This window comes from Rousettus aegyptiacus, unplaced genomic scaffold, assembly GCF_014176215.1.
Source record: "Rousettus aegyptiacus isolate mRouAeg1 unplaced genomic scaffold, mRouAeg1.p scaffold_m13_p_13, whole genome shotgun sequence".
In the NCBI taxonomy this organism is placed as follows: Eukaryota; Metazoa; Chordata; class Mammalia; order Chiroptera; family Pteropodidae; genus Rousettus; species Rousettus aegyptiacus.
Window position 1 is genome coordinate 45,182,485 of NW_023416288.1, and position 22,158 is coordinate 45,204,642.

The window sequence follows — 22,158 nt, forward strand, 5'->3', positions numbered from 1 at the left end:
AGGGGGCTTCGCGTGAGGAAAATTCTTTCTGGAATGCCACTCGGCGGGGACGCAGGAGGGGGGCCAACGTTAAAATCACGGGGTGATTCTTCGTAAACACTTTAGAATAGCGAACAGGAAAGAAAATGACGAAGTTCGAATGATTTTTAAGTTTACTTTAGAGATCAATGACAGTTTCAGTGTAATTTAAATTTAAGCTGCGAAGGCATCGCGAAAGGGCGCAGAGGCGGGGCATTCGTGCCCCCCGCGCCTGGCGGCGGGGGGAGGGGGGGCGTTTCTGTATCTCTCTGGTTTCTGTGGGAACAAACTCGGCAACGTGCAAGGGAGCTGGGAGTCCGCGCCCCAAAGTTGCATCCGGGAACTGGCGCCGCTGAGGGGAAGAGCTAAGCAGAGCGCATCAGGGCTGGGCGGCCGCCCCTCTCCGCCCGCGCCCCGGCCGCGGGGGGCTCGCGGCGCGGGTGGCGGTAGGAGGGTGAGCCCCGCGGCCCGTGGGCGCCTGCGTTGAGGCGCGACTGCCGCCTGCACTGCCGGACCCGGGAGAGACCGGAATACCGTCGGCGAGTTGCACGGGGCTGACTTACTCTCTCTTTTGAAGTCACTTAAGTTGTGAATTTGCCGACTAGCTGCGCGTCACTCCAGAGTACGGCCCCGGGGATGCGAGTGACAGTGATAACGGTCCCCAGGACGGTACGGTCGGGCGCATGACATTTCTCAGGGGCCCCTTTCTGTAGAGAGCTGCCGGGCGGACAGTGGGGCGTGGGCGGCGGGCAGCCCCCCACTTCCTTCCTTTCCCGTCAGAGGTGCCAGGCTCTCCCCAGTGTCGTTTCTGTCACGAGCCCCTGGTGACGCGCTGGCTCCGGAGAGCAGGCTGGGGCCCTGTCTTTCTGATGAACGCCAGACGCAGTGTGACAGTCCAGGCGCCTTCTGCCTGCGCGTCTCCCCGGCCCCTCTGCGGCCGGAGAAGCCACGACGCCCAGCGGCTCCCACCGCACGGCTGGGGCCTCCGCCTTTCCTCTGCTCCCAGGCTGCTCCCTGCACCCTGGAGGGTGCAGGGAGGAAGGGCGGCCTCCTGCCTCCTGCGGGGCCGCAGCGCCGGAGAGGTCACGAGGGGCAGCGGGGCCCCTGACCCGCACGGGGGGCGGCAGAGGGGGAGGCCCGCCCACGCGCCGGGAGAAGCCGCCGCCCCCCACTCCCGGCTCGGCCGGTGCGGAGGTGCCCCCCCCCCCGCCCCCGGGCCGCAAGCTCCCTCTCCGCGGGCGCGGAGCCCCGGCCGTGAGCGGCCCCGAGCCCTGTGAGGCGCTTGGTGCTGCGGCCGCTCTCGGGCCGGAGGCGGAGGCCTGGGCAGGTGGGCAGGTGGGCTGACGGCGCACGCACCTGCCGCAGAGAGCCGCCCACGCCCGAGGAGCTGCGGGAAGCCAGGGGAGCGGGGAGGGGCCGCGGGGGGCCGCGCGGCCTCTGCGCGCCACGCAGGAGAAACCGGGTTCCAGTTTCCAGCCTTGAGGTGTAGTTCCGCTTCGCTCAGGGCTGTTGGCCCGTGCTCTGCCAGAGCCCGGCGCACCCAGGGGTGCTGGTGGGCGGGCGGGGTCCCGCCGTGGCCCCCTGCTCGGGTTGCACGCTCGGCCTTCTCACCTGCACACAGGGTGGCGAGGGTCCTGACGACGTTGCCGTGAAGGTTCAGTAGCAGGGCGCAGGCAAGAAGCTTCCGGGGTGCCTGGCGCCTGGACCTCCGTGAGCGTCACCCTTCTCCAGCGCCGCGCAGGGCCTGGGGGCCGAGGGCGCGGGAGGCGAGTGCCACCCGGCGTCCCGCGAGGACACGAGGGCGCTGCCGGGGCCGCCGCGTGCCCGGGGCGCAGGCTGAGGCGCTTCCGCCGGGCTTCACGAGTCCCTTTTTCCTTAAAAAAATCAATACGCGCTTTCTTACGCAGGGCGAGGTTCGCAGAAGAGTTGAGCCGAGAGTAGAGACCCCTGCAGCCCCTCCCCCGCACCCCGTTTCTCGCGTTGTTGATGAACACGTTTGCCCAGCACCAGCTCGGGCGGCGCCTGCTCCCCCCAGCGGCTGGCGACAGGGCTGTCAGGGAGCGGCCACCGGGTGTGCGGGGCGCTGCGGTGACGCGGGGCCTGGAGGAGGCGCCTACGGCCCTTTGGGGGCGGCCGCCGGCCTCTCCCGGGCCTGTTTGGATGATTTGTGTTTCAGAGTCACTGACGCCCATGCCAGGTGAAGTAACACGATGCTCTAGGTAACTCCAAGTCAGCTAAGTGAGAAATGCCGCGTCGCTGGAAGCGTCGGTGGCTGGGAGCTGGCGTCCCGCTGGGTTCCCCGCGCTCCTGTGAGCGCGGGAACTGTTCGCGAGAAGCCAGGTGGTTCAGGTGGTTCGGGGAATGAGCGGCCAGGTTCTGTGTCCTGATGGACGTGTCTGTGCGCCAGGAACAGAGAGACGCAGCCTCACGCCCCCAGAGGGAGACGTGTTGCAAGTCATGAATCACGGTTCATTTTCCTGGAACAGTGTAAAAAGAATGTAAACACTTTTTTTTCCATCAAGATAGTAAAAGAAAGCCGGAAAGGCTGAATGCAGCCTGCAGGCTGGGGCTAAAGGAGGAGTGGGCGTGGCTGCACACCGCAGGGGGCGGGGCCAGAGGCCCAGGACACCTGCTGCGCCCCGCCCTCCGGGGGGCGGGGGCTGGCTCACCGGACACTCAAACGTGGGCCTGGATGGCCCTGTGCGTTGGGGGTGTGCGGTGGGCCATTGAGGCCCTGTGGGGCCTCGACCCCACCCCCTCTGCCAAGGATGCGTCCGGGGCCTGCCTGGGCTCTGAGCAATCACCAGGGCGGAAGCTGGATCCCAGTGGTCCTAAGAGGGGAACAATTCCAGCTCAGACCTCAGGGACAGCTGGGGCCCGAGGAGAAGGAAGTCCAAGTTCACGGTGCAAGCCCAGAGCCTGGGCTGGGGAAACCGAGTCGGTTTGGGGCCTGGAGGGCCGGAGGCTGTGCATGAACTGGGCATGGGAGGCCTGGGTGGGGCGGGTCAGGATTCTGGAGCCGTTGTTCTTGAGGCATCATTGTCTCCTAGGGCTTCTGCGTGGCAGACCTGTGATGGGCTGGCGGTTTTGTCCTCAAGACAGAGAGTAGGATGTGACGTAGCATATTCAAACAATAAAACATGCAGAGGACCAGAAGATCGTTCATCCCTTCCCTTGCTGAGTCATTCCTCAGGAAACGTCCACAGGTCTTCCTGTGGCCTGGGTCTGTGGCTGGTGCTCAGAAAGCAAAGACAGAGCTGAGGACTCTGCGTAGAGAAGCCCCCCGCCAGCGAAATGGCGGGTTACCGGAAACGGCTAACCCCCCATCCGATGAGAAGCCCCCCGCTAGCCAAGGGGGTCAGCGGAGTGATAAATTACCGGAAACACCTACCCCTCCCCCCCATGGGTCAAGAGGTCTGAGGGCACCCCGGACGCTCAAACCCAAGCACCTGGGCTGCGCCGTGTGTCACCAGCGTAGCGAGACATGGGGCCAGAGGTCCCGGCGGGACAGGCCCGCGGCCTCCCGCGGCGCCCACAGGGCCGCATGTAGCAGGCTGGGCTGTGCAGCCGCCATCGGGCTGTGTCAACAGGAGCTGTCTCGAGGCCCTGGAAAGGCATTGGCTGTAGCTTTTATTATCGTCTGCATCTCCCGGTCAATATTTGCCCAGCTGGGGAGCACAGAATATCAAACGGCTCAGAAGCGAACGCGAGATTTCCTCCAGCTTTGCACCACGAGCCTTCTGGGAAGGTCTTTGTGGGAAATAACCAGCAAATAAGGGGCGGGATGATTTGAAAAATGATAATAATAATAATAATAATAATAACCAGGCCTGATCTTACAACGTGATGGGAGCATCTCTCTGGAGGGCAGGTCGGTGTGTGCGTCTGTCACTTCCCGAGGCCTCCCGTCTGGGCCGTCTGTGCTCTCCCATGCCCCCGAGGAAGCAGCAGTCAAAACTCCGAGAACCCGAGCATCTTTCTCAACTTCGCACAGCCCCTCACCCGAGTCTGCACCTCCGCATTGTGTGTGCCGCCCCTTAGCTAAGCGACTAGCGGTTGCTCAACTATTTACTTATAAAGGTACTTTTAATAGTCATTCACGAGGTCCACAAACTGTAGAGGGAATGTGCATGAGGTTTGACGACGTAAAAATTGAAATTCTCATAGGCCGGAATAAAATGACAAGGAAAATTGGTCAAGAAGTGAAGAAAATGTCTGCAAAATATGTCCCAGACATAAGGCTGAACACAGATATTAGAGCTTCTGCAATTAAATAAAAAATCATGGGAAAGAATGAAATAAACAGCGACTCATAAATGGCAACCTCCAACTGAGGAAGAAAGTGTCGAGCCACGTTCATCCGAGTAAAATGAGATCATAACACCCATTAGATCTGCAAAGCCTGACGAGAACTCACATCCAGTGCTGGTGAGAGGCAGAATGAGAATTCTTACTCCCTATGGGAGAGTTTTGGTTAAAAAAAAAAAAAAAAGTTCTGGGGACAAATTTAGCCATATAATTTAAAAATGCTAAAAATTACATATGTGAGAATTTGTTCTAAAGAAATTACGAAATAAGTGTTCTCCCTTCTACGAATTTTGAATGCAAAGCAAAGACGCAGACATTTAAAAGGTCTAGGCGCCCACCTGTGATTCGTGGAAACGCTAGTAGCTAATCCGCCTAGTGCATCCTCCAGGCCGTTCGCATGTGCTCGTCTAATTGCCGCCAAGGAAAAAAGTCTTCGAGGCGGAACCATCGTCACGGCTTCCGTTTGCGGTGGAGGCTGAGCCCGGGGCAGGTCACATCAGCTCACACCACCACCTCAGATGCTTTGGTGCCTGATCCTGGGGAGTTGCCTCGTTCTCCACCAGGTCTCCCACAGGTGCGGTGAAACCCGGAGCTGCAGGCGTGCACTCTGCAAATACGTGCGGCATCCCCAGCCTGCGGGACCCCAAGGACTCATGCCGCAGAAAGTGCGTGTCCCCGGGGGGCGCATTCATCATCGCCAAGTGAAAACACCGCGTGTGCAGCAAGGCCCGATGATTAAATGCTTTAAATTCGAGGCAAAAACCGAGTTTTACTCTATACGTAGAATTCGAAATAATCACGGTCATGTTGAGTTAAGTTAGCTTCAAAGTTCATCGAAAAGTTAATGTCAAAGCCTGCAGGCCTGCGGGGTTATAAACAGGAAACTGAGCAAGACAAGTGTGGCTTTACGCTGAGATGCCTTGCAAAGTCTGAGCGTACGCAGTGTTTTGGACAATAAGCAGGACCATCCTCAGCCCTGGCTTATGAAACACACAGGTGCACTGGACATTTAGGCAAACATGTTGGCTTGTGCCATGCTGTTGTTTAATCATTCACCGTGGCCGTAGTTCGGAATCTTATATCCTAATCGCTGTCCTCCTGCGTGCACTAGATGAAACACGTACCCCAAACAACAACGTGGACGTAGCAGCCAGCTACGAAACCTTCCCCTCGATGCCTGCCTCACTGTCCACGAGCAGAGCATGCTCCTGGCAGAGCGCTGGGCGGAGTGCCGGGGGAGGAAGGGCACGTTCAAACCGACCCGCCTCCAACAAGGGTCGTCTTCACCAGGCTCCTCGGAGCCCTTGGCGAGGCCCTCGAGCCCAGGCGACCGAGGGTGCCTCTCCCCTGGGTAGCCACTGGAGCTTCCTCCGCCCTGGACGCCTAAGCAAGGACACCTCCCGGCCTCACGCTGCACGCCGGCTGCCCACCCCAGGTCGTCTCGCGAGTCCCATGGGCTTCTCTTCCCGTTGACGTCGTCTTGAATAGAGTCTGTCCTGCTGTGTCAAACAAGTTTCCAGAGGATAATTTCTCCTTAACTCCTTTAATGTCATAATATTTGTTTTAAAAAAGAAAAAAGAGGAAAAACAAGGCTCAGACAATGGGAAACAATGGAACAAGTCCCGGGACTGTGACAGCAAGATTGGCACCTGCGATTATGCCAGATGAGGGGTTGTCCCCGCGAGAAAGCCACCCCTGAATCCCGAAGCTCAGGACGAGGGCAGGGCCCCAGAAGCGCATCTGGGTCCTCTCTGTTGAGGACAGGAAGCGCTGAGGGGAGCCGCCAGCATTTTGAGTGGCGGGATTCTAGGCGGACATTTTTCTTTGTGTTGTTCAAGTTTGGGAAATAGACTCGATTCTTATTATTTGTGGATTCCCGATGTGGAAATTCACCTACGTACTGACGTTGCCTGGTGCCCCCGAAGGCAGGGCTGGCGGCGGCGCTCCGTGGTCGCTCCGGCGGTGTGCAGAGGGCTGGGAGCGGAGCCGCCCACGCCTTCCTCCCGCCAAGCCCACGCCAGGCTCCGTCCTGCCGCGGCGCCTCAGCAGCGGTCAGCTGGGTGCCGCTCGCGCCGCGTTCCGCTGGGGCGCCAGGCTGTGTCACTGTTCACAGTGACCTGCCCAGGGGGTGCTGTCCAGGGCTCCCACACGCGAGGAGCCTGTGACTTGCCTTGTGCAGGAAGTGCGCGTCTGGACAAGCTCCACTCAGGCATGAGTTACACTGTGAGTCTGAACTTAATGAACCAACACATATTAAACAAAATGTTTTAAAAGAAACACATTAAAAAGTTATGTATTGATAGGTCAACAAAAATGCCAGCCGAGACTCGCAGGGGCCTGAGCCTGCACGTCCCGGGCACAGTGGCTCAGAGTTCGCACGGATCTGGTGCTCACGGAGACTGTACAGCCCCCGGCGACCGCATGGGACCCAGGGCCTGTGCGTCACTCACGTGACAAGGAAAGGAAGCGTTGTTTTCTAAACGCGGGTTGTCCGCGGAGACGTGTCTGTATCCGGTGGTGAATCCAGAGGAAGGAGGCCGAGTCTGCCCCTGGCGGGCCGCGCTGCCCCTGCCCCGGGCTGAGCGTGTCGCACACGCGTGTGACCGGGCTCTCACGACTTCCTGGGGCCACTGCACCATCGTCACCTCTCAGACGAGGCGAGACGCTCCGAGGGCCAAGGCGACGCGCAGACCACCGGCCGTTGTCACCCTCGGGACGAGGCGTGCCCCGTCCTAGGTCGGAGAGCTGGGGGGAAGAGGCGGCGGCGCTTCCACACCGCCCCGACGCGGAGGGAGGGGTGCCCCCGGCGCGCGGGGTGGGGCCCCGCAGCCCCGGCAGCCTGCCTGCGCGCGCCCCCTGTGGCGGGGAGGGGGTGTCGTGGTGGCCAGCGGGTTTCTTTCCTCTCCCTGCGCAGTTTCCGCCTGTGAAGGAGCCATCGCCATGAATGCCAGCGAGTTCCGGAGGAGAGGGCGGGAGATGGTGGAGTACGTGGCTGGCTACCTGGAAGCCATCGAGAGGCGTCAGGTCTACCCCAGCGTGGAGCCCGGCTACCTGCGCCCGCTGCTGCCCAGCTGCGCCCCCCAGGAGCCGGACACCTTCGAGGAGATTATGGAGGACGTCGAGAAGATCATCATGCCGGGGGTGAGTGTACGAGGGCGGGCCCCGAGGCCCAGCGTTTCCGGGGCACCCGCGGGTGTCAGGCGGCTCGCCTGCGTCCCTTCGCCGGACGGATCCTCGCAGCCCTGCCTCAGGCAGAGCCCTTCCCGTTTCTAGTTTACAGCTGAGGCAGCCGAGGCCCAGAGAGGTTAGGTGATTAGCCTGAGGTCACACAGCTAAGACCGATGGAGCCGGGGCGGGTTCGGAAGGCAGTGAGTGGGCCTCCCCCAGCCCCCCAGGTCCATGTCCTGCCCCGAGACCCTGGGACACGTGACGGACGCCATGGTGGCTACGGGAAGGAGCCCCTGACGCCTGGTTTCGAGTACCTCCACTGGTCAAAGCCTACACCTGCCATTCTGCGTTTAGCAGAGGGTAAATCGCATGTGTGGAAGAAACGCTTTGTTTTATTTGAGAACAGGCGTCGTGACTGGCTCTGCCCAGAGGCAGAGACCACCAAGGCCAGCCTCTGGGTCCGTGCCCAGCGGGGCCGCATGCAGGGGTGGGTGGGACCCAGGGCCAGCGGGGCCCCCCGAGCGCCTCTCTGGGGGAGGCAGGGCAGGGCGCGGTCAGAGGAGACACACTGCAGCTTTGTGTTTCCACAGACCGGCCCTGCCGAGAGGCCCCTGAGGCAGCGTGGGGCGAGAGCCGCCTCCCTCTGCATCCCGCCCGACTTCAGGCGGGACTCGAGGCCGACCTATCGGCAGCCATGGGGCGGGCGGGGGCGTCCAGCCCCGCCCTCGCCGCTCGCCCCTGTACCCACCTCGTGCTCCCCGCCCCCCGGGAAAGCCCCTGACATTTGGGCTCTGAGCTGAGCGTCGGTTCGGCTCTCGCCCAGAGGCTGTGCACACAGCCCCCCGGGGACAGTGAATGTCAGGCAGCACTGAGCACCCCGGCCGCGGCTCCGACAGCAGACGCTCCGCCCTCAGGGCAGGGAGGCCGGCGCGATCAGTGCGCCCTCGGCCGGCCCTGGTGGCGGTCCTCGCCCTGGCTGGTGGACGCCGCCTCTGCGCTGCCCTGCCGAGCCCCAGCCCTCACCATCGCGCGGAACCCTCGGCACCTCCCAAAGGCTCCGTCCCCTGATCCCACCTCACGGGGGGGCAGGGTTTCAATACAGGAATGTGGGGGGCACAGAACGGCGCCCTAACAGGGGGCGCAGGGGCTGCGGCCTCCTCCCCACGCAGAGCTGTGCTATCGGGTGCATGGCTGTGGGGCTGGGTCCCTGGGGGGAGGCCGGCTCTGCTGGTGGCCCACTGTGTGACGGGGGCGGAGAGCGTGCCCCCAGGCGGGGCTCACCCCTGTCCTTTCCGGAGCCAGGGCAGGTGGGGGAGGCCACAGAGAGGGGCCTCCAGCTCCGAGGGGCAGGAAGGCCCCGGCCACCACCAGCCCGTGTCCCCTGCCCCCCCCCCCCGCCCATGGACACACACACACACACGCACAGACGTGTGGAGCACGGAGCCGTCTGAGTGCGTTGCCGTGGCGATGGGTGTATGAACATTCGAGAGTAAAGTTTTTCTTTGACCTAAATTTTACTTTTTTTCCTTCTGCTTTTCAAACGGAATTTAAATGTTCTCCAGGCCCCTGACACACAAGCCACTCAGCCCGCTGCCCCTCACAGCCCCCTGGGCCCTGCCCCAGCCTCTCTGTCCAGAGCCCCCCAATGCCAGCTGTGCTGAGCACCCCCAGGCTCTTCCTCGGCCCTCACGGTCCCTCCACTGAGCCGAGCCGAGTGCTGCCTGAGCGCCTCCCCCCACGCGGGGTGAATCGCTTTGCCCGCCCAAGGCCCTTCCATGCCCTCGCCTGGGACACGGGGCTGGCCAAGCTGCAGAGGGACCCCGTCTTAGACCCCACAGGCGCCCAGCCCTGGGACCGCACCCAGCCGGCTCCCTCGACGGAAGGGCCCATGAGGGGAGTGGCCGGCAGTAGTAGGGCCCGACGGTGAAGCCTCGGGAACCAGGCCTTCCCATTTCTTTTCTGATAGAAACTCACTCCTGAGGGGCCGTTTCAGAGTGGCAGGACTCTAACGCAGAGAGCCGTGGCCTCGGGCGCGAGCCGCCGCCCCAGCAAGCTCGCCGAGCGGGGGGCCTCCCCGCTGGGCCAGGCCATGGGCCCTGCACCCCGGGGCGCCCCGCTGACTGCCCGTCTCCCCGCAGGTGACCCACTGGAACAGCCCGTACTTCTTTGCCTACTTCCCCACGGGCAACTCCTTCCCGTCCATCCTCGCGGACATGCTGTGTGGGGCCATCGGCTGCATCGGCTTCTCCTGGGTGAGCAGCAGGCTGACCCGTGGGTCCCGCCACGGGGACCTGTCCTCAGGGGGTGTGAGCAGGCGGCCATGTGCCCAGGAGGAGAGGGGGGCCTCGCAGGGAGGGAGACAGTCTGAGGACAGTGTGATTTCTCCGGGGCCTCGTGGGGCGGCTGTCCTGTCTCCAGGCTGCTGTGCTGGCCGAGGCCAGGGTCCCTCGTGGTGCTGGCTGGCTCTAGCCTGGAGCTGGGCTGGAGGGGCCCCTGCAGGGTTCCATGGCAGGCGAGGGGTCTGCGCCGTGGCCAGGGGTGCGTCGGGAGCAGTGCACACAGGGCGCGGGATCCTGGGAGCCACAGCACAGCCACGGGAAGGGGATGGCTCGACTGTCCTCGTCCTTGGTGGGGCCAAGATGCCCTGCCCTACTCCCCTTGTGCAACGACAGGGAAGTCTGTAGGCTCCCAGCCAGGGAGCTGCCCAGGGCCCCCAGAGGACAGTCTGCCTGGAGCCCACCTCCCAACCCAGTCCAGTCCCATTAGCCTCGCAGTGGCCATGGAGGCAGGTCCAGCAGGGAGCCTTTCTGGAGCCTTCTGTGAATAAACAGACGGCCAGCCGGGCGCACGATTGCCTGCCGTGCAGCGCGGTGGCCACCGTGGCCTGTGCCCTCCCCCCAGCCAGCCTCCCACGAGTGCGGGCCCAAGGGCGCCTGCTCGCCGCGTGTTCAGGGCCTTCGCACCTGGGGCCCGACTGTTTTGACCTGGGTTCTGCGGGAGGCTACACCCTGACACCGAAATTCTGCAAGACCTGGTCCCGCATTCCGGCCCCAACCCCTAGAGAATCACGGCAGAGCAGGGTGGGGGCAGGAGGGTGATGTCTCCGGGGACCCGAGGCGGATGAGGTCACTGGTAGACGTGCGCACCCCACACACAGCGGGCACGTGGCTTCCTGTGGCAGCCCAGGGGCCCGGGGTGTGTGAACCCCTCCATTCCCAAGCGTGGGGGAGACGAGGACTCTCACGGGGCAGGTTCTCGGCTCCACACCAGTGCAGCGGGGCCCCAGGAGGCCTCCAAACCGCTGGGGCACGGGGACCTGCTGGGGGCCCCATCTCCCCGGCTGCTTCTCCCTGGGACTCAAGGCGCACGTCCTCGCCACGGCTGCCGCCCCTGCCGGGCCTGCTGGGAAGCGTGAAAAGCTTCCACTGAGCCGGTGAAATCTAAGGGCGCGAAGCGGCGCAGTTGTCCCGTCCGTCCGGCCCCTGCGCCGCGGCCGACAGGACGCGGGGGCAGCTGGCCGGTGGTGACGCCTCTCCTCCGCCCGCGACAGGCCGCCAGCCCCGCGTGCACGGAGCTGGAGATGGTGATGATGGACTGGCTGGGCAAGATGCTGCAGCTGCCGGACGCGTTCCTGGTGGAGAGAGGAGGCGAAGGGGGCGGGGTGATCCAGGTAAGACCCGGTGGGGGCATCCGGTTCCGCGGAGGGGCCGCGGCCGCTGCTGCTCCTGGCCGCAGCCTGTGCTTCCTCTGGAGGATGAGCAGAGCCGAGCTGCTGGGGCGACTGGGCCTACATTCGTCCCTGGGTGCCGTCTCCCCGGGCTCCCCGCCCAGGGCCCTGCTCGCGGCACCCAGGACGGTGGCTGCCACTCGGCAGGGGCCCGGCGGTATGGACGGCAACACCGGACGTTTGTGCCGCGTGCCTGTGGCCAGCTGCTCTCCAAACCTCGCCACAACGGCGTGAAGCAAGAGGCATTTGAATAGCCCTGTTTCACAGGCCGGGAAACTGAGGCACCGGGCAGGGAGGTCGCTTGCCCAGGAGTGCCCAGCTGGGCTTGGCCCACGTCCGTCTGACTGCAGAGCCACGATCTCCGCCGGCACGCAGGGCTGTCCTCGGTGCGACGGGGGCGGCTGTGACCTCACGCTTCCCAGGGTTCCAGAAGCCCCGTCGCGGGGGCGCGGCCCCCTGCAGGTGCTGCCCTCCCCGCGCCCCGATTTAATCATTCTCTCCATTCAACGCGTGCCATTGAGAGACACGATGTGCCGCAGCAGGCACCAGGGGACGTGACGGACGCGGAGGCAGGCGAGGCAGGAGGCCGGCGCCCGGGGTCTGCGGGACCAACGCCCCCGCGACGACCTGGGCGGGGCGCCCTCGTGGCCGGGCCGGGGTCGCGGGCCCCGTCGAGCCCGTCACGCCCGTGACAGCGTCCTCTCGTGTCGAGTTTGTGATGACAACATTGGGAAGTGCTGCTTGCTTGGGAGAAAAGGAGATTCCGTGTTTCAGATACTGTCTTCTGAAAGGCTCCGGGGACCGGCTAAGGCCGCATTGCTCGGCCCACTGCCCCCGCGAGGACGCTGCGGCGCAGGCCCCCGCCGGCCGGCGTGGCGCGCAAACCCGGAAGCCAGCTCCCACCTTCCGGTCCGGAGACCCCGCGGCCAGACCTGGGCTCTCAACCGCGTGTGTCTGTTTCTTCCGGCTGCTGCACCAAACATTAGTGGCTTAAAATAGACCCCTCATCGCACAGTCCAACACGGGCCCCCTGGGCGAAAATCAAGCCTCACACACTGGAGGCTACAGGCGAGAGTCTTTCCTTGACTTTTCTAGTTTCTAGAAGCTTCCCGCATTCCTCGTCCATGGCCTCCTCCCCCATCTTCAAAGCCAGCAGGGCTCCCTCCATCTCTCTGACCCGTCCCGCGTGGTCATGGTCACTTATCCCTCTGACCGCGGTTGGCTCTCCACTTTTAAGGATCCTGTGATTAGAATGGGTCCAGCCAGATAAGCCAAGATAATCCCCGTGTCAAGGTTCTTAAGTTAATCTCATCGGCAAGATCCCCTTTTCCATGAAAGGTGACTAGTCACAGGTTCCAAGATTAAGTCATGGACATCTTTCGGGGGGCCCTTATTCTGCCGGCCACATCCAGGACGCGTCGGTCACCGTGGGAGACTGGACTCTGCCCCTCGTGATGGGATCTGGCAGGTCAAGGACAGGTCCAGGGGCCTGTGTCCTAACGGGCCCCTTGGGGCATTCCCACGCAGAGACCCCAGACCCGCTTCGCTGAGCGGGCCGCATGCTGGGACCAGCAGGCTAACGCGGCCAGGCTCAGGCCCGTGGCCTCTGTGCTCTCCGGCCTCAGAGCCTTTCCAGCCTGTGTCACTGATTCTGAGCGGGGCGCCGGCCGACAGACACAGCAGCTCTGACGCGAGCCGAGCTCCTGTCTGCTGCCGCGGCCCAGGTCGGCAGCCACGTGTGTCGGTCAGGGGGCTCTCCTCACAGGCGGTGTCTCGGCTCCCAGACCGCTCGCTGCCCCTCGTCCCAGGTCTGCAGCCCGGCCAGCCTCCTCGGCGGAGACGGGATGCCATGCGCTCTTCTGGCGTGGGCGAGGGTGGCGAGGCCGGGGCCCGGCCCGCACCCCACCCGCGCCCCGTAGCGGACCTCGTCCCGGGGGCGCCGGCGGCCGCTGCCCCCAGTCCTGACGCCGCGGGGGCGACGTGACACCCCTCCGCAGCCCGGGCGCTCACAGCGGACTGACTTTTCCCTTACGAACCCGTGTGTTGGGCCGAGAGCTCCCCTTCCCACGCGTCCCGGTCGTTTGGGCCACGCCCGGCCCAGCGGCTGGGGCCCGGCAGTCTGCGGCCCACTCTCCGCTCCCCGGGACGGCGCCCCTGAGGGGGGCCCCGTGGGGCTCCTGCTCCGGCCCCCGGGGGGCGCCCACGGCCCGGTCGGCGCCTCGCCCGCAATGTCACGCTGTCTTTGGCCATTTTCCTTCACCGTCGTCTTCTCCTCCGTGTTTTGGGGGAATTTCTCACGGTTTTCTCTCCATCGCGGTTCCAGTCTGCACACCGCCGCTTTTGCCGTCGGGTCACCACTGGTCCTGCTATTTCATTTTCTAAAAGTGCTGCCCCTGCTCCGCTTGCGAGAGCCGGGCCGTCGCGGCGAGAACGGGGGGACTGCGGGGACGTGTTCGGGGTCGCCGCCTTCGGGTGCGACGTCGACACATGTGTGCGCGTGTGCATGCGTGAGCATGTGCATGTGTGTGTGCATGTGCACGTGCACGTGTGTGCGCACGTGTGTGTGCATGCGTGAGCATGTGTGTGTGTATGCATGTGTGTGCGTGTAAAACTCGGGATGGCGTGATACGTGATATAGAATTTCTGTGTGGTGCTTTGCTTCCTACTTTAGTATGAGCATTTCCGGTCACTTAACTGTTTTCTGGGAGCGTCGTTATTGCACGATTTGCTGCGATGTGTCACCCTTCATATAAATGACACGCGAGACATGTCACATCAGAACGTTCAGCCTCGTCGGTGGCGTCTCGGGGGACGGCCTTTAGGAGACGCTGCGACCGGATCCTCAGAGCACTGCCTTGCGTGGGCCGCTCCCGGCCGAGCCCACATCCACCACACAGGCGCCACCAACGTCAGAACGCAGACGGAGAGCGTTTCTCGGTCACCGGATGCTACGACTGACACACCGTTTCCAGTTCTCTTCAGCAGCCCAAGACGCTACCTTAATGTGACTGCCCGACAAGTGCACCCACACCCCGTGACCTCAGGCGGCCTCGTGTAGCAAAAGTGACTTTGCACAGAGCGCCGCCGCCGAGCCCAGCCTGCGGCAGCTCCTTCCTTGGGCTTCATGCTCTCGCTTCTCAGCCTCAGAGGGCAATGGAGGCTGACGGCAGGAGGAGCGGCCCACGAGCCTTGCGCCAGCGCGGCCCTGACCACGGCTTGGGTCCCGATGTGCTATCTTCTCCTTGAAGACGGTCCCACTGTCCGGAGACCACAGAGACCCTGGCGTTGTGTACGCCCTGGCATCTCTCGGCCCAGCATCCGACACACTGCCTCCTGCCGCTGACTCGCTCACTGAGCTCGACGAGAACAGGCCACGTGTGTACGGCCGAGGCAGGAAGCTGCCCTTCCCAGCGGATGAGGCTGATTGCCTGTAATTTGTGAGGCCCCGAGCTTGATGACAGCCTGACGGGATGGGGGCCCAGCTGCAGGGGTACGGACACCGAGTCCCTGAGCAGGGACCGGCGTCCGGGTCACGCGGTGAGTCATCCTCTGAGCTGGACAAACAGGGCTGGGAAATGGCCTCTTGCTTGGGCTTGACAGCTCTCATGGAGGAAGAGCCGTCCTCGGCCGGGTGCGGGGCGGCACCCCGATGCCTGGGGGCTGCAGGGCCATTTCTGCCCCCGCCGCAGACCCAGCTCAGCGCCCGCTGCTGCTGCTCTCTGCCTCTCTGCCCCGCGGCGGGCTCGCCATGGCAACCTTTGTCTGCTGGGCTCAGCGAAGGTGTCATTACGCTCTCGGCAGAGCACGGCCCCCCTGCTCCGCCCGCGGCCAGGGCCGCGCCCCGGGAGGCCGGGATCGATTCCGCCGCCCTCGACGGGCTGCCGCACACATCCCTGGGAACCTCTCGGAATCAGTCTTTGCTGCCTGAAGGAGAGGGGACTCTTCTCTCCGCACGCCGACGCAGCCCACCGGCGACCCCCGACGGAGCGCACGGCGACCCAAAGCCTTTCTGTAGAGGGCGGCTCTGCGGACACTGGACGTTTGCGGGTCTGCAGGTCCCAGGCCTTGGACAGAGGGTGGGGTCTGGAGAGAGGCCGCAGCCCTGCGCCGGTGCTGGGGGAGGAGGGGCCCCACCTTTACGCCTGGCCTGTCTTCCCAAAGGATATGGGTTGGCTTAAAAGAAGAAGTAAAAGCAGTTTCAGATTCGCCTTCTCAGAAACACATATTGTTGACCATCTGTCTCCCCACAGGGTGGGCACAGCCTCCTTCGCCGTGCGTTGAAGCCCACTTCCCTCTCTTCTTCGATTTAGGGGAGCGCCAGCGAAAGCACCCTGATCTCTCTGCTGGCTGCCCGGACCAAAGCGACGTGGCGCCTGCAGGCCGCCTCCCCGGGGCTGACGAAAGCCGCCATCCAGGAGAAGCTGGTGGCCTACTGCTCGGATCAGGTGAGTGTGTGGGCGGGAAGCCTCGCCGGGGCGCCGAGATCTGAGCGTTCGGTGTCAGATCACAGCAAAACAAGACAGCGAAGCATCGTGGAAAACCTCAGAGCAGTTTCTCAGGTGTCACCGAGACAGACACCCGTCCAGAGGGGGCGAGGGTGGCCGGTGGGAGTTTAGTCAGTCGGGCTGAAAATAAACATGCCGTGACATCACCGTGACCCGCCCAGGAGCCACCTTCACCGACTCCCGCCGAGGTCGCCGGGGCTCACGGCTCGGCGCTGCTATTTCCAGTTCTGTGATCTCAGGCGAAGCACGTCCATTCCCTGAGCTGGGTTTTCACGCTCAGACGGGCCGAGGGCACCTGCCCCTTGCTCTGCTGCTGGCCAGCGAGCAGCTGGACCGAGGTAAAGATACAGTTTCAAGGACTCTGCGAACAGGAACACCCCGCGCCAGGCCACCGACCAGCCTGTTTGACAGTTAAAAACATTTTTGAAAACCAGAACCATGTGGGATGGAAGAGAAGAGAATTGAGCAGCAGAAAGTATCTCCGTGGGGGAGACCGTGTCGCGCACACGGGCACACAGGGCGTAAACGCACCATCCCGAGCCTCCCGCGCCCGAGCCGCGGCCATCTGGTGTGGCGTTGCTGACGCGGTCATCCTTCGCGCACTTTTAAGCCAGGCGTTTTGACCGTGACACTTCATCTCAGCGCAGGTCCACCACTCCCGGACCCAGGGAGCTGGCCTTCTGTACACCTGCACCGCCGGTCCGGGGGGCAGGGCGGGTAACAAGGCGGCTCTGTCACCAGAGGGGGCGGCTGGGAGCCATGTCCAGCTCACACCCGCCGCAGCTGGGGGTGGACACCCAGGCCACACAAGGGGACCTGGGTGGACACTGAGGCTTCCCCTCCAGGAGGCAGGTGTCCGTGCGCAGAACCATCTCTCATGGACGGTCCAGAATGCCGCCGGCCTCAGCGACAGGCCCCGTCGTCACCGCTTCCCAGGCCCCGAGCACGGTCACACCGGCCCTCTGAGGCGTGCGACCTGCTCGCCCGGTGCCGTCTCTGTTCCTAGGCCCACGTTGTACCAGGGGGCCGAGAGTCAGGCTGTGGGTAGGGGGTCTAGAACCTGACTGCCTCGCTCCTCGTCCGAAGCTAGAGGCACAGGGCCCCCGAAGACAGTGCCGGCCGGGCTGGGCCCGGCTTCGCAGGCGACTCAGGAGCCTCACTGGAAAAGAGCGGGAAAGCGGCTTGTTAAGTGCCCTCCGTGACGGGCCCCCTTCCTGGGACCCCTGTCGCTGCTTATCATTCCCACAACCAGGTGTTTGTTATTTCCTCACTGTGCACGTGAGGCCCTGGAGGCTCATTCTGGAACCTCCTGGGTCACAGGGAAAGGGCGGGGCCCACCCGGCCCCCGGGGCCCGACCCCTGGAAGCCCAGGCGCGGGACTGGGCAGAGCAGGAGACAGTGCTGGCAGGCGGCGACCTCGGTGCGTTGGTTCACCCGGGAGCCCCCGGGAGGGGTCGGCTCTGGCCCCCCGCGACGGCGCCGTGTCCTTGGCTCCTTTGCTCCCGACACTGTTCCCGGAGCCTCTACTTACTGAGGTGGCCCCACGTGGAGGGCAGGACCCGGACTGGAACCCAGGGGTCCTAACTCTACTCCTGGGGTACGTTTGGGAGGCTGTCACCGCTCGTCCTGGAATTCAGACCAATGAACGACCAGTGTCACCAACAGGGACCCAGCACTTTGTCCTCCGAGGCATCTGATTCGTTAGACAGAAAGGCCCAGAACGTTCCAGGAACGAAGGTGTGGGGACAGGCGGGGACAGGCAGGCAGCGGAGGTGGCGCCTTGGCCGGCCACCGCGGGGCGGCCGCCGCCGGGAGGGGCGCGAGCGCCCTGCGGGGCGGGGCTGGCGGCGACCGCGCGGGGTGACCCTGCCTGTCTCTCCTTCCAGGCCCACTGCTCGGTGGAAAGAGCCAGCTTGGTTGGCGGAGTGAGATTAAAAACCATCCCCTCGGACGACAAGTTCGCCATGCGCGCTGCTGCCCTGCAGAAGGCCCTGGAGGAGGACAAGGCCGCTGGCCTGATCCCTTTCTTTGTAAGTCCAGCAGAAGCGCTACCGGGGGCTCCTGGGAGTGCCGAGCCCGGCCAGCCCTGAGGTGGGGCCCGGGGGCCGCTCAGCGGCTGTCGGCCGCTCGTCCTCGATGAAGGCCGGAGGGGGAGCCCAGTGATTTTCCGTCCTGCCGCGTGGCTCTCAGAGCTCAGCGGAGAAGCCCGGCCGGCAGGACTCAGTGACGGTGAGACGTCTCGTTGCTGCTTCCTGTTAAAGTGTTAGAGTGAGGCCACGTGACCTCACTGTGGCGGTTCTTTGCGCCCTGGCAGCTGCCCTGTCATGAGGAGTGCGTGATGCGTGTGGCAGCATGTGGCACCAGGTGTGGGGGCAGAGACAAGGGTAGCACCTGGCCGCACGTCGGAATCACGGGAGCTTGGAGTTCTGCTGCCCGGGCCTTGTCCCCGTTCCATTTTACGAACCTCTAGGGACAGAGCCAGCCTCTGGGGACAGTTTGTGGCAGCTCGAGGTGTGCGCATGTGCCCAGGACCAGGACACGTTGCTCAGAGGGGCACCTGTCATCCCCCGGGGTGCCCAGCTATCAGAGTTCTGATGTCCAGCCTTGATGGACAGCGAAGGTGCAGAGACATTGAAGATCACAGGGCATTCGAGGAAATGCAACCGACCTGCCATCTTACATGGGCAGCCAAGGGGCCTGTGAGCGGGAGACGGAGGCCAGCTGGCCAGCCCGGGGAGCGGCTGGAGCCCCGACTCACATCCGGGGGTCATCGGCCTGCACGTGCACTGTAACTCCAGGCTTAATCCCAAGGTGCACGCAGCCTGCGTTGTGTGCTCAGAGGGTCCGCAGGCCCCTTGGAGCCTGAGCCCTCTGCTGAGAGCGAGGGGCGCGTGCGGCAGCTCTGAACCCCGAAGGCTGGCTCTGCCCTCCACAGGCTCCTGGGGCTGTGACAGCCTCCCCGCGTCCTCCTGAGGCACGGCGCCCCCTTGAGAAAGTCAGGCCGCAGGGCCTGCGGGGATGCAGCTGATCCGAGCAGGCGGGTCCCAGGTAGGAGGCAAAGGAGAAGGCTCCTGAAGGGAGTGGGGGCTGGCGGCAGGAACGGCACAGGCTCCCAGAGGTGGGGTGCCTGCCCGTGCGCCCCCACCCTCCCCCTCCCCCTGAACGAATGTGATTATGCCTTTGCAGCGTGGCTGAAATCAGGTTAGTGCCACCGAGCTGAGCCAGGGCAATCGGACTCTGCAGCGGAGCAGGCGCTCGGTGCCAAAGTGGCTTCTGAGAATTCGGGTCGAGCTGACTTGCAGTCATCTAGAACGTGCTAAGTGCACAGGGCCAGCCCAGCACTTCCTGGCAGGGGCAGAGGGGGTGGCAGCTGCCCCCACCCTCCTACTGGCCCCCCGCATTGGCTGCACGGGGCGTGCATCTGTCCGAAGGGACTCTGGCAAGGCCCGGACTGCTGGGCTCTCTAACCGGCAGGACACGAGAGCTGACCGCGCCTGGTCACCCTCTCGGCATGCTCCTGCCTCCCCGTGTGTCCTTGACCCACTTCTGGCGTCCCGTTGGGGTCCGTACAAAGTAGGGACCACAATGTAGTCCAAGTCCCGAGGTCGCTATGTCTGCAAAGCCCAGGCCTCGGACAAGGCACTCGGGAAATGTCTCCTCCTCTTAGTTCCAAGCGAGGCCACTCCCAGGACGAGGCGACATTTGCTGCTTTAATAAAATGCTCCACTAATAATTACATACAAATCTAGGAATAAAGGTTTATATTAACCAAAATCTCATCCTAAGACAAAAAATATTGCTGTTTGTCAACAGCATTCCAGGCATGCATGGACAGAAAACAGTTTTAAGAAGGGGGTATTTAATATTTATATAATTTAAAAACATTAATTTTATTCGATTTGAATTTGAGGGAAAACACGTTGAAATGGAAGAGCCTGCTGAGTGACAGACGTCATTTCTGAGAGGCTCTTAAAACAGAAAGTAAATTATAAGCAAGATCAAGACAGTCGAATCATCCTGTGGTTTTTTTTTTTTCTTTACTACATAATTTTTACTATTCTTTTAACTACAGAGATTTAAAGCATTTAAGAAGTCCTACCTACCGAGCTGGGTGTCCTAGACAAAGTGCTTTGGTACTCAGTTACTATCAGGAGAAAAATGCAAATGCCAGAGAGACATGCCGCTGCCTTGAATCCCCACGTGGGGACCCTCCCGTCTAGATGGAGCAGGGAGAGGGGTGAGGTGCGGGGGAGGGGCATGCTGGGGCCGCGTGGACCGGGCAGCGACCCCTAGGGGCGTTTGTGTTTAAGCAGAAGGCCCAAGCCCCGCGGCCTCGCTGGGTGACAGAGTTGGCCTCCGACTCTGGTCCTTTTGTCCTAAGGGTTTGGCTTGAATGTCCCCGCAGTCAGTCATCGCGCCTTTTATGTTTCTGAGGCTTTGACATCCGGGGCCTTGCTGACCCTGCAGGCCTGCGCACAGCCCCCCACCAACCGCACGGTCACACGCGGTCACCACCCCCTGCCCTGGTCAGCCGGGGCCGGGAGCCGGCGGCGAGCACAGCCCGACGCCCCGCCGCGCACGGAAATGATTCCCGTCGGCCGGCCCTGGGCCGCCCGCCTCGCCCGCTCCCCCAGACAGCAGGCGGGGGCGCGGGCCGCGCTCGGGGGGCCAGGCGGCGGGGGGCCAGGGCGTGCCCCTGAGCCGCGCGCACCGCCGGGCGGACGGACACAGCGCCATCCGGGCCGGAGCCCGTCCGCTCTGGGTGGCGCCCTCGGTGCTCGGCTACCCCCTGGGGCAGCGGAGCCAGCCCGGCCTCCGCTGGGTCTCCGGCTCACGAGACCGGGGTTCCGGCCGCCCGGTGCTGTCCTCAGGGCCCCCGCGCTGCGGGGCGCCTGGTGGGCTCGGTCAAGGGCAGGGCCGCAGGGGAGAAGCGACTCCAGGCGGCGCCCCGCCCGCGGAGCCGCCCCCGCCTCCGCTGGCCCCGGCACCTCCTCGGGCCCTCGGTGGGCCCTGGCCACCTGGAGAGGTTCCAAGTCGGCGCCCGTTCTGGGTCCTGCAACGTGCACACTCCTGGCGACGCGGGGAGATCGGGCGCGGACCCTGGCTGCCCAGCGTCGCGGGTCCGGAGGCGCCGGCGGCCTGGTGCACGTGTCCTCAGGGCGCCACCAGGGGCCTGGCGAGCGCGCGCTCTGTCCGCGTCTCCTGTGCGCCGCGATGCGCTCGCCCTGGCCGGTCGGGCGTGTGACGACGGCTCGCGCTTGCTCAGAAGACGTCGTTCAGAGCTGCTGCCGACATCACACTTGCGCGGAACCCCTGGGGAGCATCTCCCCGCGAGGTCCACGTCACTCTTCAGGAGCAGCAGGTTCAGAGGGGACAGTGACACTCCCAGCCAGACTCCCGGGTGGGGCTGAGCCGACCCCAAAGCTGCTGTAGAAGATTCCACCATGTCCTGAGAGCGCCAGCCCTGCTGGGTGCACACCGCTGCCGGCGTGCTTGCGCTGCACACGCACAAACACACACTCACACACTCACATATGCACATACAGTCACACACAGAGATGCTCGCACACAGAGATGCTCGCACACACAGACACACAGTTGCACACACACGCACACGCACAGAGACATACACACAGACAAACCCACAGATACGCACAGAACACGCCTCCCCCAAACGCAGAGAAAGCTCGGACTTCCTCCCTCACGGACTGAACGGCCCGGATGGACGTGCTGTCGGCCAGCGGCGCGTGGGACGCTGGCGGCGGGGTGGGCTCCGTCTCTGGCCCTCGGCCCCACAGGGGTTGCGCATGGCCCCCTCCAACCAGGCAGAGGCCCTGCGGGCAGGTCTGTGTCTCCCGACATGCTTGCTGCTCCCAGAGGCACGCTCCACCCCACGGATGCCCTGAGCACCTCATCCGAGGCCTGGGCAGAGGTTGTGCATGGAGGTTTTCACCATGACCGAAACATGGGGGCTTATAAGGATTTCTGCTGTTTACTCTCCAGGTGGTGGTGACGCTGGGGACCACGTCCTGCTGCTCCTTTGACAGGCTCTCGGAAGTGGGTCCCCTGTGTAAGTATTGCTTGCATTTTCTTCTGGGAAAAGTTCTCGGTACTCAGGGAATCTTGTAGACCTTCCTCTTGGCGCTTTCCTCCATCATAATAGTAACTTAATATTATAATAAGTGTAACAGTATCATACATAATCTTAAACAATGTTACATATTATAATATTGTAATAGTAACATAATAACACAACATTGTGGTGGTTTGCCAAACTCTCTCTATATTTGCAATAACGCAAACCTCATGAGCTTGAACTCCACAAACTCAGAGTTTGGGCAAATTGGACACGAACAGCACTTAGCGATGCCAACACACTATTTATTAAAGACAAACAAACAAACAAACAAACAACGGGTTCCAAGCAGAATA

At 63.2% G+C, this 22,158-nt stretch overlaps 1 protein-coding gene across 4 annotated transcripts in view; it reads left to right on the forward strand.

Moving 5' to 3' along the window:
* Positions 1-22,158, forward strand: part of DDC (dopa decarboxylase) — a 41,179-nt gene that overhangs the window by 3,177 nt on the left and 15,844 nt on the right. For all 4 annotated transcript variants that reach the window (XM_036230520.1, XM_036230519.1, XM_036230518.1 and 1 more), the window contains exons 2-7: positions 7,241-7,467; positions 9,633-9,746; positions 11,045-11,164; positions 15,532-15,666; positions 17,613-17,756; positions 21,730-21,796. In XM_036230520.1, the coding sequence (XP_036086413.1) occupies positions 7,267-7,467; positions 9,633-9,746; positions 11,045-11,164; positions 15,532-15,666; positions 17,613-17,756; positions 21,730-21,796 (781 nt within the window). In that variant the 5' untranslated portion in view covers positions 7,241-7,266. The remainder of the gene's footprint in view (positions 1-7,240; positions 7,468-9,632; positions 9,747-11,044; positions 11,165-15,531; positions 15,667-17,612; positions 17,757-21,729; positions 21,797-22,158) is intronic.